The 17962-nt window shown below is 52.5% G+C and overlaps 1 protein-coding gene across 1 annotated transcript; it reads left to right on the top strand.

Moving 5' to 3' along the window:
- The first annotated feature begins 7789 nt into the window (after window positions 1-7789).
- Window positions 7790-15111, top strand: MYMK (myomaker, myoblast fusion factor). The gene is made up of 5 exons (XM_064394126.1): window positions 7790-7986; window positions 10301-10415; window positions 12886-13034; window positions 13842-13958; window positions 14965-15111. Exons 1-5 carry the CDS (start codon window positions 7852-7854, stop codon window positions 15109-15111), a joined length of 663 nt encoding a protein of 220 aa, XP_064250196.1. The 5' UTR covers window positions 7790-7851.
- The last annotated feature ends 2851 nt before the right edge of the window (window positions 15112-17962 follow it).

Genomic DNA, 17962 nt, shown 5'->3' with positions numbered 1-17962 from the left:
CCACGGGCGTTGTGCAGCAACACCTTGCCTCTGGGATGGCCAGGGAATGGCTGGATGTGGTCTGCCAGGCTTTGCATCCCACTTGCTGCTGAAAAATGAACCAAATCCTCAAGGTCCTGTGCTTTCGGTGCCGTTTGGTAAAGCTCAGTGCCAGTCTTGCTGCTTGAAACAGTTTTGTGCCATGCAGAAAATGGGGTGAGAAAATTGGTTTGGGGCACGTCAAGAGCCATTTTTGGTGGGGACAAATCCCCTGGCTCAGCAACAGCCATGCACAGGTCGTGTCTGATCTGTGTTTGTGTGTCTGGGACAAAAGCCTGTGGGGAAGAAGGCCACAGCTACAGTTGTGCAACCTACATTTGATATAGGATCTATCTGTCTGCCTTCTGAGGTCTGTATGTGCCAAATGTGGTGACACTCATCCCTGTGCATTCCTCAGCACATCCCAGCTGCTCTGAGCAGCCCACCTGAACAATCCCTACATCTCTCAGGCATTCAGCTCCAGCGTTTCCTCCTTCTCTCCCTGCACAGGGCAAAGCCATTTCTCCCAGCAGGACACTGCACTCAAGGCCATCTCTGCAGGTTGTCCCTCTGGCTGCTCCTGGACTTTCAGGGCAGCATTCAGCCCTGTCACCATTTGCCACAGGCCAGGAGCACCCATCTGCAGGGCCCTGAGGTGACTGTCCCCCACCACAGTTTCCCTCACAGGTCCCAGTACCCTGCAGAAATCACGGAGTTGTTAATTTGGACCCAGTCCTGCCAGGGATGTCTGTGTGACAGAGAATCCATCCCAAAAAAATTACATGGGAAATGAAGTCTCCTTTTCTGTTTGGCTAAATGTCTGCCAGCCTGTTCTAATTTACCCAGCCAGGTTGATTTGCAACTTTCAATTTTCCATCGGTTGGCTGTGACCAGGACACTGGGAAAATTTAGCACTTGAGTTCACCCAACTCCTGCATTTCAAAATATCCCAGCCCGAGACATGCAGGAGAAAACCCTTTCCGTTTTGGAACAACCAGGAGGGAAAAGTCTGAACACGAGAGGTTTTAAAAGCATCGAATTATTTCACATTGAAAACGCCAGAGCAGCCCGGGTCCCTGCGAGCCCCAGCATCCCCCAGCCCTGGGGATGGGCAGGAGGTGGCAGCCCAGGAGATGCCATCCCTGGGTGACCTCACACCCCGTCCTGCTGCAGGGATGCCCTGAGCTGGAGGAGGAATGCCAGAGGGTGGGAATGCTGATCTGGGGGAGCCGGCAGCAGGCGAGACACGTTCAGTCTGCGCTTCACCAAAAGTTCATCAAAGCCAAAGGATTTTTTTTTTAATATACTATTTTATTTTTATTTTTTTTTTATGAAACAGTTGAGATGACTCAGCGGTTTCTGACGCAATCCCCGTTTCATCGGAAAATTCCTAAGCAGCTCCTAGTGGCAACTGATTGCTGCCATAAATCACTGTGTTATCCCTGGCCGCGGCAGCGCCGCTTCCACAGCCCCGGCCCGGCCCCGTGAAATCAGCAGGAGCCATGCCATCGCCTCCATGGGAGCCCCACCAGCCCCGGGAACAAACTGCACATCCAAAACACGAGTTGCACACCAGCCAAACCCCGCAGCTTCAGCTCCTGCCACCCCCAAATCCCCAGGGACAGCAGTGTCCCCAAAGCCCCGGGGCTGAGGGTGCTGCTGCTGCAGGTACAGCATTAATCACGGCTGGCCAGGCTCAGACAACAGCGGGTTTTATCTCCCAGTTTTTGGCAGGAGCGCTAGAAATGATTTGCAGATGTTATTTACTGCTTTTGGGCTCGCAGTAAATTGAGACAAGATGCACCTGCATGGACAGCGAGAGCCTTTCCCGCCCGGGACGGTCACTGAGGGCTCATGTTGGACTTTCCCAGGGAAATTTGGGATTTGGATGAGAGTCCCTTATCCAGCTCTGCTCTCTGCATCCTGCACTTGGGCGAGGCAGCGCAGCAATCCGTGTGCTGGGCACTCGGTGTCCCCCAGCCCCAGGACACAGGGGACACTTACCCTGACAGCCACCCCGAGGGACACAGAGCAGACACCCAAGGGACACAGAGCAGCCCTGCCCCATGAAGTTGCCAGGCTCTTCCACCCCAAACTGGTGCCGTGCAGAATTCAGAGTGCAAAAAAAACCCCAAACCAGCGACAGACACTCCAAAAAACCTTCTCCAGTCGGGGGAGCGCTGCCGGCGGCTGGCGGCTGGCTTGGCCAGAGAAGTGCCTGTGGAGGAAAGGAGTTTCCTTGGCTGAAAAGAGTTCAGGAGCACTGGGCTGGGCACTGGGGCTGCTGGCAGGAGCCAGGGATGCTCAGCTGAGCGGAGAAACTCGGGGTTCCTCAGGATGAGGGGTGAGGGAGGGCTGGGGGTCCCTTTGCTGGGGCAGTTTCACTGGGGCAGAGGGGCCTCATTTCACAGCCTGGAGCAGAGTGACAGCCCAGCTCTGGTCCAGGCAGGACACACTGACCTGCTCCCTGTGCTTCCCACGGCAGGACGCTTTTCCATCCTGCCCCAGGCACCAGCCTTGGGCCTGCTGGAGCTGACACCCAGCACCCCTGAGCCCCAAGCACGTCCCTGGTACTGCACAACCTGCTCTTGGTGAGCCAGAGCCATGGATATGGAGCTCCAGCACCACTTTCCCAGCCACATCAGCCCTTTCCTGGCTCAGCCCTTGCACTGGCACAGCAGATGGGATGGCTCTGCTGTAGCCAGGCCCCCCAAAATCCCTGCCCAGGTGCAGGAGTGTGAGCGTGGTCAGGAATCTGTTGGCCCAGGGCCCCCCAGCAGCTCCATCTTCCCTCAGGGATGAGACAACTGATTGGTTTTCTTCCTTTTTCATCCTGACTGCAGAACTGATGCATTTGTTTGACATTTCTGCAGTTGTTTCCAGGCCAGACTGGTGTGGCACAGGCAGATTAAAGCTGTACCCTGAGCGTGTGAGGTCCCTGCACGACCAGAACTTCACCAAGGGGATCAAAGCCCCCCAAAAAGCCCCTGGCAGCCAAGAGCTGCAGCTGTGGCCCACCACTGGGTAAGTAAAACAAGCAAGAGGAGACCAAAAGAAGTGCTCTTTAGAGGCAGAAGTGTTCTTTAGTCCCTTGCAGAGTGACCTGCGGCGCAGTGTTGGGCAAGGCAGCTCATCCCTGCGTGTCCCCACGCTCTGGGCATGGCGCTGATTTATGTCATCTTGGCATGAGGGTTTGCAAAATTGTTGAGTCAAACTGAACCAGCCAAAGCCACTGAGCTGCTCTTAACATCAGATTCCTGTAAAAAATATCTCTGGGCAGTTTGAAAGCCACAAGTGACCGCAGTGACCCCAGGTATGGTCGTGGCTGTAAAGTTTCAGTGGTTCCAAGAGTCTCTTTCTTCTGTGCAGATTTCAACCTTACCTGTCCCCAAAGGTTGCACATTCCTACAAGAACCTGGAGCAGCTTCCAGGCTCAGTTTGAAATTTTAGCTATTCAAAGATTGAAGAAAAAAAAAAAAAGTACAAAGGCTTTTCTTTGAATGGAATGAGTCTGACATGGAAGTTGAGCAGTATTGTGCTGAGGGCCATCAGCTATGCAGCCCTGCCAACCACAGGCATTCAAAATCCGTGAGTCAGACTCCCCAAAAAACCTAAGACTGGTTTCATTCCCTTTTTGGATTTTGAGCCTTGAAGCATCACAGCTTCAAGCATTTCTCTACAGAAAATGACATTTTTTTTGACCAACGGGGTGAGAGCTGAGACCCTCAACGTCGTTACTGGGCTCCAGGAGTTATGACTGTAAAAAAACCCATTAAACACCATGAAATGAGCAATAAACCCCTGCACTGCCTCCATGAATTTGGCAGTGGGGGGCCATCCCAGCACATCCCAAAGGTAGGAGCAATGGAAAACTGGTGACAAGAAATCAGGTGTCCTTATCATTAATGGTGACATGCTTGTCATGGGCCATGACAGGGCTGAGAGGAAAGGGAAAAGTGAAAAAACCCTAAGGAAAACAGCAGCAGGAATACCTGTGAGCAATCTGCATAATAGTTTTATTCAACAGGGAGACAGGAAGGGGGATTTTTTTTTTTTTAAGTATTCAGCTAAAGCTGCCTCAAATGGGGCCAGGCCTTAGGGAGAATGGATATTTTAAGTGGCAATTTATTCCACTAATAAAATGAGGAGGATGCAGGTGCTCTGGCAGGGCTGGGCCTGGGTGATCAGAGCTGGGGCTGCAGCAGTGGCTGAGCAGGGCTCCAGCACAGCTGGTGGCTCTGCCTTTATGGGGCTCCTTTCCCTGGTGCCAGGGCTGTGTCTGGCTTCCAGCTGGCCAGAAAGTGTTCCCCACATCAGGATCTCAGAGGCAGCAGTGGGTGGGGAGAGGTGTTTTATGCAGGTGCTGCTGCCATCCCTTCTCCAGCTTGGCAGGAAAGGGTTTGTGCCCGTGGGCTGCTCCACTCCTGCACGAGGTTCTTCCGTACCAGGAGGATTCTTGATCAAAAAAAAGGCAGGAAATCTTCACAAACTTGATGGTGCTGTGCTGGTCACATTGCTCAGGGCTCCTCAGGGTTCTGCCACATCAACCTGCTGAGCCCAGGCCACCATCCAGCCTCTCACCATCAGAGTGCACCAGCTGAAGGGCTGCGGGGATGAAAAATTAAACTCTGAAGTAATAGGAGTGATAAAAACCACTTTGTAGCACCACAGGTAGAACTGCAGCTTCACTCTTTGTTTTTGGGTCATTATCACCAGCATTTCCAGCCTGGCACTGACTGGTGACACCCAACAGAGCAGGTTTCAATTCTGACCCAGTCTGCACCACAAGCAGATGAAAGATCATCCCATACTCACCCCAAGGAGAAAATACTCTCAGTGCTCTCAGCTGGCACAGCCCCCTCAGCCCCTGTTCCAGCACACACTGCTTTCAAACCATCACCCTCATATTAAAAATAAAACAAAACTCTCTGTGTCTCTTTCCCCCACTGCAACGTCTGAGTTGAAAGGGTAGAAGTGCTTGCAGCAAGCCATGGTTAATGTTACCCTGGAAGGATCCAGGACAGCATACCAGAACCTGGGTTTGGCATCTGGGAGCCACTTTTCAGCCATATATATCACCGTTCCTGCATGCACGCCGATCCACACGAAATTAGCCCTGTGGAATGCAGATTTTTAAATTCCCTTTCCAGCAGCACTTAAACTCAGGAGCTAAAATTTGCTCTTTCTCCATTTCCTACCTGTTTAGGAAAGAAGGAACAAAGTCCTGGCCCTTTGTTTTTTGGGCTCCTTCCCGGGAAGGTTTGCCCAACCCACGTCTGCACCACAGTGTTTGCAGTGAACAAAGACCTTTTAAGCAGCAGCAGCTCCTGCCAGGAGCTCACCACCTGCCTGCCCCTCTCCTCCCCATTTATTCTGGGGGCTCTTTTTCAATAATAGCTGGAACACGTGTGCAACCTGATGGGAGTTTTTCTCCCCCCCATGCCTACAGCGCTGGCAGCAACCCAACCACCAGCCCGGGGTGTGCAGCTGGGAGAGAAAAAAAAAATAAAAATAGAATAAAACCCCAACAACCTGTGGAATGTTTTCTTGCTCCTGAGAGCTCCAACACTTCCCTGCTTGGGGAGCGCCTGCCATGGCTGGCACTTGCTGCATCCAGCAGCCAACGGGGTTTCCTTTCCAGTGGGAGCCAGCTGGATTTTGGGCGAAGGCAGGGGGTGAGGGGGATGTATTTAACAACTGCCTGATGGGATTTTTCACCTGATGCCATTTGCCTTGTGCACAACCATCACACCACCCTTGCACGTCCTTGTTGCACAACTGCCGTGTCCTCGCAAGTGCTGTGGGGGCTGCTTTGCACCCAGACATGGAGGTTTGCCCTCAGCAGCAGGTTTGGAGCTGTGATTTCACCCCTCTCACATCCATCTCATGGCCACAAAAGCAGGGCAGATGATGCTTTCATAGCCAGGGATCTGGAATGGTTTGTGCAACCTCTCAACCTCAAATCTGCTCAAAACCCCCATGAGGACAAGCCCTGCTGTGCCCCACAGCACTGTCCCTGGTCCAAGCAGATCATGAACACAGAATAATGGATTCATCTGAGGATATGGCCCAAAAAAGGAGCAGGGTACTTTGGGCTGTGCTGGAGCTCTGCTTTCAGCTCAGGGCTGGACACCTGGGGAGCATCAGGGTATTTATGTGCTGGCTTGGAGGGATTCATTTTCACAGTAAATAGGGACACCGGGGTTTTTCAATATTTATTGGTCAAGATTCAGTTTTGCAGAGTTTTGTGGTAAGTTTATAGCCTGCCCAGGCGGGAGGGCGGCTGGAGAAGTGGTGCGGGCAGCATCCCGCGGAGGATGATGCCTGCAGCCAGCCAGGGAATGTGGATGCTTCCTGCAGTATCAGCTAAAAACGGGAGCCATACCCAGCTCATCCGAGCCGTGCCCGGGGAAGGCTCTCGGCACAGAGTCAAGGCTTTAATGCTCTGTGCCATTCCCTGCACACACACACATACACACACACACACAGACAGCCCTCACTCCCCCTCCAGAGCCCTTCCCAGCGTCCTGGAGTGCTTTAAAGAGGATTTTTTTTTATCCTGTGCGTGCCTGTCTTTGCTCCAGACCCCTCCCGGGGGACAGGCGAGCCCGTCCTATCAGCCCTGGAACCGGTGGCTGCTATCAGAGCTCGCAGCCTCCTCCCCAAAGCCGCAGCCACAAAGGCGCTTGCTCAAGCGGAGCATTCCTGCTCCCCGTGTCCCGGGAACAGCTGTGCCGAAAGGATGCCGAGAATCCCTGCGAGGCTCCAAGGAAAAGATATTAACGCAGGGGGGGAGCAGCAGCGATATAATAAAAAGTCATAATAAAAGAGAGAGCCACTGAGTGGATTAGCAGCCCAAACGCCGCTTGGCTTTTGGTTTCCTTTCCTTCAGCTTTTCTGCGCCGCACGACAATCCGCTCGAATTCCTCCAGCCCGGAGACGCTCGGCTCCTGAATTTCAGACAGAACTCCTGGAGGTGGCCAGGCTGCAGAGGCTGAGGGCATGGCGGGGAGATTTAACTGCAAAAACGCCACGGAGGGCACGTAGGCACTGGCAGCAGGCGTTGGGTGCTGTGCCACATCAGCTCCCCCATGTCTGCACCCACCCCAGGTGTGCCCCCATGGCAGGTTTGGAGCTTGGTGTGTGTTTCTCAAGTGCACAAAGGTCGGAGGATACATCCTACTGTTTAAAAAAAACCCTAGTGCCTGGCACGTACCAGTTCTTCCTTCGTGGAAATGCAGAGCAGAGAATAAAATAATGCAAGGGATCTACAGAGATCACAAAGTGCAGCTCCTGATCCTGCACAGGACAGCCCCAGGTCCCATCCCTGGCCACCAGAGAGGACAGATCAGTGCCCCTCCACTTTGTGAGGAAAGAAGATGGATTTTCCCTGCTGGACTGCTCCAGCAGCACTGACCAAGCTCGACACAGGGACAGCAGGATGTAGGGGTGGGATGTCCCCATGAGGAGCGAGCAAACCCACCCACCATGTCCCCAAATTGAGCAAACCCAGAGTCTGAGCTCACCCACCATGTCCCCAAATCCAACACCCAGCACAAGGCGTGCAAGGACAACATTCCCTTGTCCTCCTTTAGAAACACCCAGGAGGGTTTTGGGGGCACAGAGCATCTGCTGCCCGGAGCCACCGGCTGTGTCAGGAATTCAGGATGAGACAGCAGCGAGGGCTGTGGCGGTGGCAGCTGTTCCCTGCCCGCAGCCCTCCTGCCACCAGGGCATTTAAACTTTAAAGCACACTCCCCAGTCCTTTCTGCACCATTCCTGCCCAGCTCACAGACACCCTGCTCCCAGGAGCTGCTGGCCCACGAGGCACCCATGGGTTCGCTGGTGGCCAAGCTCCTCCTGCCCACCCTCAGCTCCTTGGTCTTCCTCCCCACCATCAGCATCGCGGCCAAGCGGCGTTTCCACATGGAAGCCATGGTTTACTTCTTCACCATGTTCTTCGTGGCGGTAAGAAGTTCTCCATTTCCCCTCTCCCTGCATGTTTTATCCTCCCAAATGCCCCCAGTACCACTGAGAAGCTGGTTCACCCAAGAGCAGCCAGCACAACCCTTAAAATATCCTTTTTCAGTTATTTCCCACCGTGTGTGGTGCTGAGCAGCTGATTCTCCAGTTTAGGATGTCCTACAGTGTGGCCTTACAGAGATTTAGTGGTGTTTTACGACTGAGATTAGGGAGAAGGTCTGGGTGCAAAGAGCCTTGACTGATTTGCAATGCTTTGGAGCTGGCTTTTCTCTTTGTTTTACAGCTGCTAAGTGGCCATGCTGAATTTAGGCTTTAAATTGCCTCCAGAATCTCTTGCTCTGCCTCTGTCATTTTAGCCAAAAGCACATAGTAGTCAAATTATTGATTTTGCAATTGCCAGCTGGGGATGGGAGCAATGCTGGAGTCAGGGGAGTTTCTGCACTGGGAAAGGAGAGACTAAAACAGGCTGAAATATAATAATTATTAACTCTTTGTGGGTTGAAATGTGTCTTTTACCAGGCTCTGATTCCCTGGCTTTCCTTTGTGTGGAAATAACTAGTGAAGAAATGTCTGTACATATATAAAATATTCCTGTTCCTGCTCCCAGCCATGTGCTGCCCTGGGCTTTGTATCCCTGTTAATTGACTCCATACAGACACCAGCTGAGCACCCAAAGCAGCATTCCCACTGGAAAAATTCTCCTGTTTGACTACATTTCAATGATCTGCTAAGGAATATGAAATAGCTCAGCAACCCAGCTGATGTTGCATTTCCCACTAATCCCCATCCATTTCAAGGCATCTCGTGAGGGTTGGCAGGTTTCTTGTACAGAGAAACTGAGGCAGGGAGTAGATCAAGGATCTTCCCAGTGTGAAAAGCTCTTCCTCATGGCTCAGAAACAGGTTGGTCTCCTATGAAGGATCCACAGAACATCCTTGACCATTTGAGCTGATTAAAGCACGAGGCAGGGGGAGAAATTCTGCCAGTTCTATAAAAAACTACAGGATCAGTTAATATGAGAACATCCCTGAGCCCCCCGCCCCAGCTCCCCAGGGAAGCCAGACATCTACAATTCCATTTTGCACTGGGTCTGTGTCTGCTCCACCTCCCCGAGAAGCCGGTAGGAAAATTGGCACGTGTTTCCATGGGAGGTGGAACAGGTCCTCTCCGAAGAGACTGAAGAAGCAAAATATCCCTGAGTGGGGAAGGGAAAGAAGGGAAAGGAGGAGAGGCAGCTGCCAGTGCGGTGGGGAGGGGGTTGGAAGGGCAGCAGCTGCTGCTGTTGCATTTTTTGTAGCATCCCACTCCTCCTCCAGCAGGAGAGCTGAACAGAGCAGTGAAAGCACATGGCCGTGGCAGACAAGTGCCAGGAACACGCTCAGCCTTCCACCCTTTCTTCCCCCTGGGCTCCAGACTCCCTGAGCCCAATCTCAAGCAGGGAGAAGAATTCCAGCCGTGGTGCAATCTTTTCTAGAAGCTGCAGCCAGCAGCAATTCCCATTATAAATTATATCAGCATCCCCACCGGGCCGTGACAGCGAGCAGCGTTCCAAGGGCGCCCGGCCAAGCGGAGCAGGGACTTCTTCAGGAACAGCAGAGCTCCCTGGTGCTGCCACTGCAAAACCTGCAGGGCTGAGGGCTGGCAGGAAAAGGAGAGAGCCAGGCAAGCACTGGGAGCATTCCTCTGATTGCACTGGAAAAGTCTCTTGGTGTGGTCTGCGTTTATGTTGCATGACAATGGGGTTTTTTTGCAAATAACCTAATCAATGAGTTAATGGGCAGGAACTGGTGGTTTTTAAGGGAATGCACTAATGAGTGAATTCCCCAGTATTCAGAGTCTGGCCATATAAACCCTGTTTAGCCTGGACAGTGACCTGGCATCCATACACATTTCATCAGGACACTCATTCTGAATTGTTTTACAAGAATCTTTCGCAATTAAAACCACAACCCCAGAGTCCTCCTTCTGCTGGAGAGGCCGTCCCCCAGCGCCCAGCTCAAAGCAGCTTGATCATCAGATTGCAAATTCTGGCCAAGAGGCAAATTAAAGCCTGTCTTAGTTTGTACTAAGAGAGAAGAATGCTGATTCTTGGGCAATTTGCAACCGGGAACGATGACATTATCACTCAAATATATTCGTTACTGCATATCAGTGATCCTGCTGTAGCTGACACTGTTCTGGCCTGGCTGGCCATCCTCTCAGCAGCTACACTATTTCAAACCAGTTGATAAAAGCTTTTACCTTACTGGTATGTGGGTAAGAAACTGGTTTTCTGATATTTTTTTTTCTTTTGGAATAGTTTTACCACCTTTGTGACAGCCCTGGGTTATCAGTGCTGTGCTTTATGCGCTACGACATCCTGGAGTACTTCAGCATCTACGGGACAGCCCTGTCCATCTGGGTGTCCCTGATGGGTAAGAACTGCTCTGTTGTGGCTCCTGAAAGATGTGCCAGTGGCAGGAAGGGCTGGATTTGTCACGATGGCTGATGGGACAGTCAGTGGGCACAGTCCCCAGAAATGCCGCTCGCTCTGAGCTGCCACTGAAATTGCCCTTTGTGGAAGTCAGTCTGTGCTATGGATTAATCCAGTTTTGTATCATTAATACCTTGGAAAGACTTTGTAATTAGTGGGGTCCAGACATGGAACTGTCCTGAGTGGTGGTTGGGGACATTTTGTTCCTGGAGATAAAGAGCTGTGGCACCTGCTGGTGGTGTTGGTCAGGGTTCCTCTGTCTGCACCAGCTCTCACACATGTCCTCTGCTTGAAATGACAGTAACACACTGGCAGCCTTGTGCTGCAGTTCAAGGCAGGACAAGACTATGAGATGACTGAGTCTGAAACCTCATATACGAGGGAATTTCCCATTTCTTCTCATTTTCCCCATATCAGGCCCATCAGCTTGTCTTGCCTGGCTTAGGGGCATTAAGAAATGCAGAATCTCCCACTTCCCTTCATAGCACGAGAATCAAAGTGGTTTAGTCAAAACAAATATAACTTCCTGGTTTATCAAAAGCCTGGTCTGATGGGAATATTAGATCTGCTCAGAAAAAGCAGAAATTCATTTCACTTCCTTTTTACTATAAATCCCACCCCTTGTCCTGTTATTTAGTTTTCCTTTCCCCACATTTGCTTCACTCTCTTTTTCCTCATTTTGTTCCTTATTTGCCACTGAAACAAAACATAATAGAAACATAAAAAAATATGAGGAAGACAAAAAGTTCAAACCTATAATTTTCCCATTTTGTCACCATGAGTTTTGGAAGGATGTGAGTATTGATGGCAGGAGAAGAGAGCAGGGTCAGGGAAATGTTCCAACAAACAAAGGTTTTGCTCAAAAATTTGGACTATATTTCTAACCAGTGCCCACTCCAGCCAGAGTTCCCATTTCTCCCCACAAGGAGCTGGAGTCAGCACTCCAATGTACAGCCCCAAAATGGCCACAGGATTTTCCCCTCTGCCCCTACCAGGGATGGTGCAGGATCTCCAGCAGGGATGGGGTTCCTGCAGCCTCAGAGCCCAGCACAAGCAGGGGTAACACCTCTCAGCTGGGCAAATTCATCCTGTGGGGATGCAGGAGCACCCCCCTTCCAGGGCATGCAATAGGATAAATTTACCATGCAGAGAAAAATAAGTGGGGAAAATATTACCCTTAGAAATGGCTCTGTCCCATCAAAATGTGAGTCCCAAGGGGGGCTCCCCCACTGCTCAGGGCACCTCAGAGCTCTCTCTGCTCAGCTAGAAAACACAACGAGGCAAATCATTTCCAAAGGGCATTTTCAGTGGATAACAGCAGTGTCAGGGTAGGTCAGAGCTGATCCAGACACTTTGGCTCCTTGCAGCAAAATTCAACTTGATTGCTTCATTACTGCGTTCAGAAACCTCGCAAAAAAATACAAATCCTGGACTAGGAGGTTTAAAATATTGACCCGCTGGGAAACAACAGAGATTAACATGCGGACATTATCCCTTAGCCAAACTCCCTATAAAAGCACGATCCAAGGACATGGAAGGTGTGGTGACTGAAGCCCAGGGAAGCCTCTCACTGTGGCTTGTAAAGCCCGAGTGCACATGTGCGGATGCAGACCCTCGGGCAAACTTCCCGGAATGCAAATCCAGGACAGCCATAACACAGCTGTGCAAGCTGGAAAAGCATGGAGCCCACTGGGATCCATAACTTTTATCAGTTATTACCCCATTCTGTGCTAAACAAAAGCCTCTAATAATTTACTCACACTGGTGTTTTCCAGCTTGCAAACCCCGGGCAGGTGCTGGCGTGGCCGGGCAGCTGGGACCCCATGGCATCAGTGGGGGAGTTCCACTGCTCTGGGGTGGTGGAGCCTGTGCCAGAGTGAGCTGGCAAGTTTGGGAAGGCTGGAGCTGCAGGATGAACCCAAGAGCTGATTGTGGGCTTGCAGGGCATGAGGGTTTTTGCAATCGCCTCTGAATTCTGGGTCTAGTAAAAGGGAAATCATAGAGTGGTTTAAAGTGGGAAGGGATTTTGAAGACCACCTTGTTCCACCCCCTGCCATGGATAGGGACACCGTCCACTATCCCATATTGCTCCAGGCCCCATCCAACCTGGCCTGGAACACTTCCAGGGATGGGGCAGCCACAGCTCCTCTGGGTAGGGAATCTCCTTTAAGCTTCCCCATGCAACACTGAAACAAAACCCCAACAATCATCTCCTGGACCCACCACTCAGATGCCTCAGGATGGTTTGCTTTGCCCCACGTGCCTCAGTTTCCCCAGCAGTGTGACATGAGAAGAGAAAACCAGCCACAGATGCAACCCTGGGGCAGGGAGGAGAGACCCCAGGAAGGCTTTAGGGGACCAGCTGAAAAAGGAGGGCTGCGAGCTGGTGCTCCCTGTTCTCTGTCCCTCAGCCCTGGCAGAGTTTGACGAGCCCAAGAGATCGACCTTCATCATGTTTGGCGTGCTCACCATCGCCGTGAGGATCTACCACGACCGCTGGGGCTACGGCGTCTACTCGGGCCCCATCGGGACGGCCGTGCTGGTGATCACGGTCAGATGGGTACGTGGGGTGGGCTTTGTGGGGTGCTCCCGCTGGGGAAAGGGCTGAACCCTGCATGGAGGAGTCCAGCTTGTTCCAGGGATTTCCTCCTCAAGATGCAGCTCTCAGTGTCACGGTGATTTCTCCTTTAACCTGAGCAGAAGGCAGACGGCGGCCCGGGTGATAAATGCCAGATTCGATCGGTCTGAGCAATCTACCACATCTCCTGTCCCTGCATTTCTAATCAGGAGGAACGTATTTATGGAGTTTTTACAGCTACTCAGGGGCAGAGGGATCTGGTAAACTGCCTCAGATCTGGGGAAGATGTGGATAAAACCACGGTGATAAAGGGGAGAGGAATCTGTCTGCAGTCTGCCTGAATCCAGCTGGGACAGTCGGGCACAGTGCTGCAGTCTGTGCCCCACTGTGCTGTGCACCCAGCTGAGAGTGAGGTGGGAAAGCCACTGCAGGAGTGGGCAAGGAGTGATGGGGTAAAAATTGCAGAAAGATGATGTCAAACATCGTGGAAATACAGTGGTGCAAGCCCCAGTTATAAACTGTCACTAAGCCAGCAGCTAAAAGCAAGTGGCCACCATGGGGAGGGGATGGGGATGGAGGAGACCAAGGCACGGGAGCACCCTGCATCCTCCAGTCTGCAGATGCCGTGCTGGGATCTGCTCTCCCACAGCTGGGTTTGTGAGGGCACACACTCCCTGAGCTGGCTTTGGGGCTGAATATTTAAAAACCAGTGTTACTACAAGGAATGAGAGTGGAGCAGCCACGTAAATCCAGGTGAATCCACTTGGTGTGCTCTCTCCTTCCTCCCAGCTGCAGAAGATGAAGGAGAAGAAAGGGCTCTATCCTGACAAGAGTGTCTACACCCAACAGATTGGTCCTGGCTTCTGTTTCGGGGCGCTGGCACTGATGCTGAGGTTCTTCTTTGAGGTACCTGTGTGCACACTCACCCTCCCTGACTCTACAAGGTGTGAGGGACATCACCAAGAGAGGGACAGCCCCACTCACACCACTGGGCTGCATCTAGGCTTGCACAAAACCCAGCTCAGGCGTGGGGCTCCAGGGGTGGCATGCTGGAGATGAGGGTCCCTCCGTGCTTGTCCCCATCCCCTGATCCATTTGAGGCAGGTGTGACAGCAAGTGGCACACAGGGTGATGCTCTGCCCCTTTTCCCCCCTTCAGTGAGTGACAAGGACAGGGAATGTGCTCTCCTCAGGCACACGTGGTCCTCAGAATGGCTTTGTCAAGTGCGAGCAGGGTTTTTTGGAAACTGGGCACGGGTGACTTAAGGACACCTCGCAGCGACGCGGCAGGGACTGGATCCAACCCAGGCATGGCCGGATCCAGAGCTGGCTCACGCCAAAGAAAAGACTCTCAGTGACTCCCAGGGGCACTTGATCCTGTGTTTATATCCTCCTCCTCCTGCTGCTGGCCAGTCCCCCCGTCCTGCTCCGAAGGGTCCCGCCGGGCAGGCGATAACCCCCCGACACAGCTGCCGGCCGTGCCTGCGCTCAGCCCCGCCGTTACGGCTGCTCTGTGCTTTGGGAGCTGCGAGATACAACCTCACAGGCATCCCCAAGGATTATTTTTCAAAGCATTTAGTAATTGCAAATTCTAGCAGAACATAAAAATGTCACTTAGCAGAAGCCGCCTCCCCGCGCGCCCCGGCCTCGCCGCCACGTCCTTTGCGGGGTAATGAAACACTTCATTCAAGAATCGGGAAATGTGCAAATTAGAACGTGTTAAATCCCCTTTGCTTTAGGGTTTTTTGTTCACTGGAAATCCTTTATTCTCTGACAGCAAAGGGAGGCAGAAGGTTCAGGAATCTTTTTTATCCCCTTCCTTTTGGCTACTTGTAGAAATTTAATGTCGCGCACCTCACGCAAGTCCCCGGCCCTGCTGCTCCCACTTCTCACCGCGCTCTCCCTGCCCGCAGGAGTGGGATTACACCTACGTGCACAGCTTCTACCACTGTGCCTTGGCCATGGCCCTCGTGCTGCTGCTGCCCAAGGAGAACAAGAAGGCCGGGAGCGCCGGGACCCCCGCCAGGCTGGACTGCTCCACGCTCTGCTGCTGCGTCTGAGCCGCGGGCAGGCCGGGCGCGCGTGTTCCTGCCCCTGGGTGATGGAGGGCTGCAGCCAAAAGGAAAATGCCTGCCTGGTTTTCCTCTGGCATCTTTTCCCACCAGCTTTGTGCCTGCTCTGGGATTTTCTCCCCCAGGAAGTTCCCTGGGTAACCTGGTCTAGTGGGAGGTGTCCCTGCCCATGGCAGGGGCATTGAAACAAGATGGGCTTTAAGGTTCCTCCCAAACCATCCTGAGATTCACCTTCCCACCATCAGCCCTAGCAAAGCTTTTGGTACATATCCATATTCTCCCTGGAGGAGCACTCACCTGGGCTGTGACCTGTCCCCTGTCCCAGGAGACCCCTGCCCCCCCAGGCCATGTCACCTTGTCCTGGGCTGTCCCTTGTGCTGACCTGGCAGGACCCAAGTTGTCCCCTCCGTGCAGGTTTGCCCAGCCCGTGCACACAAAGCTTTGTTTGCAACACCCAGTTAACAGAACCTGTATTTTTTGTGAGATATTTACTATTTTATTTATGCATTCTCTTGATGTAAATAATATATACTAACAAAGACTTTGCCAGCGTGCAATGCCAGCATTTCTTCAGCGGGGTGGGAAACTTTCCAGCTCCACTTAGCTCAGTCGAGGGCAGATGCCAATTCCACAGCAGAGCTCTGGGCACGGCCACCAGAGCCCCTGAAACCTGGAGGGACCTGCAACACTGGGCACTTTGTCCTTGCAGACCTGCAGGCACAGGCAGCAGGTGCCTCATTGGTATGGAAAGTACATGGAAAATGAGAGGCAGAGAAAAGAAGCTCCTGGAGGGAGGGGGGAGGGCTGTAAGCCTATAACATCTCCTCTAACAGACTATTTACTATAGCAGAAGTGTATGATTTATTTAGACTGTCTGGGAAAAAGGCCAAGACTATATGTCATGGACAATTAGAGCAGTATTGATATACAGAGATGTCCACAGAAAGCCCACATTAAGCCTGGGTTCCTCTGGAAGAGAAATCTACCCCAGTCATTCATCAGAGCAACTTCCTGCGACGGGGCAACAACCGAAACTGAATGAGTTTCCAACAAAAATAGAAATGAATTATGAACCCCCAAGCATCCAAGAGTCACTGGCAAGCGGTGGCACAGCTGATGCAGCTGCATGCAGAGGCAGAGCTAGCAGAGAGCTTTCAAAGGGTTCCCCAGCACCTAAACCAACCTAAACCAGCTCCATTCCTTCCCAGGATGTTTACAAGATGCTCTCAGGGTTTGCATGCAAGGCTTTCCTTGTTGCTTGCACGCTACTGGAGCTCTCTGCCATGTGAGGGCTGCTCAGGGTAACCCCAAAAATCAGGCCCAAGTGCTCTGATTTGGAGTGCAAGAAGTAGCTCAGCACTGCCTGCAAGAGATGCTTCTGAGGGTGCACAGCAGCTTCCTGAGGGGTCATCCCCATGGGCATCCCATGGCCACGCTGGCTCTTCCTGGGTGTTTGTCACCAAAATGCAAATACTCTACACTGACCCCTCCCAGGATCCTGTCCAGCAGTGCCAGCAGCCTCCCTTGCTTGCTGCAGCCACTGGTCAGAGCCTCCTTCACCCCACAGCTCATTTTGGGACTGTTTGGTCCCCCCTGGGCTGCAGTGACAGGCACAGCCCTGCAGCAAGCCCTGGGGACACGGGCACTGTGGGCATGGTGAGAGCCTTGTGAGGGTCCAGTGCTGGAGGAGGGCACTGGGTGACCATGACACCCAGCTGGGGCCGAACATGAGAGACCAAAGGTTGGCAAACCCCATGAAAACATGGAGGGCACCTTACCTGAGGAGCAGCTGAGTGGATAAAACCTCCTGCTCCCACAGCTGCAAAAAAATCCCCGAAAATTGTCTTGCACACAGTAAAAGGTTTGCTTTGTCCCCTCCTCTCCCTGCTGATGCTCCAGGGTGATGCTCCAGCTCTTCCAGCCATCCATCCCTTCGGCCAGTACCCACCTGGGACTGACACACACCTGGGCACACCCACAGGGTCCCTGCCCTGGCACCAGCCCCGAGCTGATGGCATCCCAACACCACAGGAAGGTGCAGGGCTGGATCCACTACCCCAGGCAGGATATCCCCTGCAGCACCAATGCAGGGAAATATTATAAACATCTACAGCAACGTAGACAAAACAGTCTCTTGTAACCTTTTAGCGCTGCCGAGAGCTTTGCCTGTAAGAGCTCTTGAGCCCCTGCCAAAAATTCTGGCTGTTTTCATAAGAGTAGGTGTTTTCGTCTAAGGTGCAGTCTGAGTGCTGTGACCTTTGTCATGTCTGCTACTGAAATTTCCTGCTTCTCTGTTATTCTCTTCTTTGGTAAGACGATATGAAACCCAAAACTTTTATTGCCCCTTTTAAAGTGTCTTTATAGCTCCCCGTCTACTTCATATACTGTCTTACTCTTCAATGCTGGGATATTACTTATGGGATCCGGGCTTGATGCTGCAAAAGGCATTTGGGTTTCACAAAGCCCAAACCGCCTGGGCTTTTTTAAGATCAGCCAGAGGGGGGGGAAGAAAAAAAAGGCAGAAAAAAGGAAAAAAAGGAATGAGAGGGGAGGGACTGGGCTTTCCGCTCCGGAGGCATCGGCATCTGCTACCAGTGCAGTCTCCCCACATCTGCCAGGCCTCCCCAGGCACAAAACCCAAAATTTGCTTTGTGTCTGGGTCACCATGGGGTGCCCACAGACCCCGTGGGGATGGCATTGCACAGCATCTCTTCCCCTGCCTCCGTGCCCTGCCAGCTGTGCCCCGGAGCTGGCACTCAGATGTGGCCGGACTGCACAGCTGGTGCCAAAGCTGGTGTGCAGCAGCTGGGGCACATCTGTCCTGGAGCTGGCACTGGGG

This window comes from Passer domesticus, chromosome 18, assembly GCF_036417665.1.
Source record: "Passer domesticus isolate bPasDom1 chromosome 18, bPasDom1.hap1, whole genome shotgun sequence".
Lineage (NCBI taxonomy): Eukaryota > Metazoa > Chordata > Aves > Passeriformes > Passeridae > Passer > Passer domesticus.
The sequence above is the reverse complement of the archived record's forward strand: the minus strand, read 5'-3'. Positions and strand labels throughout refer to the sequence as shown.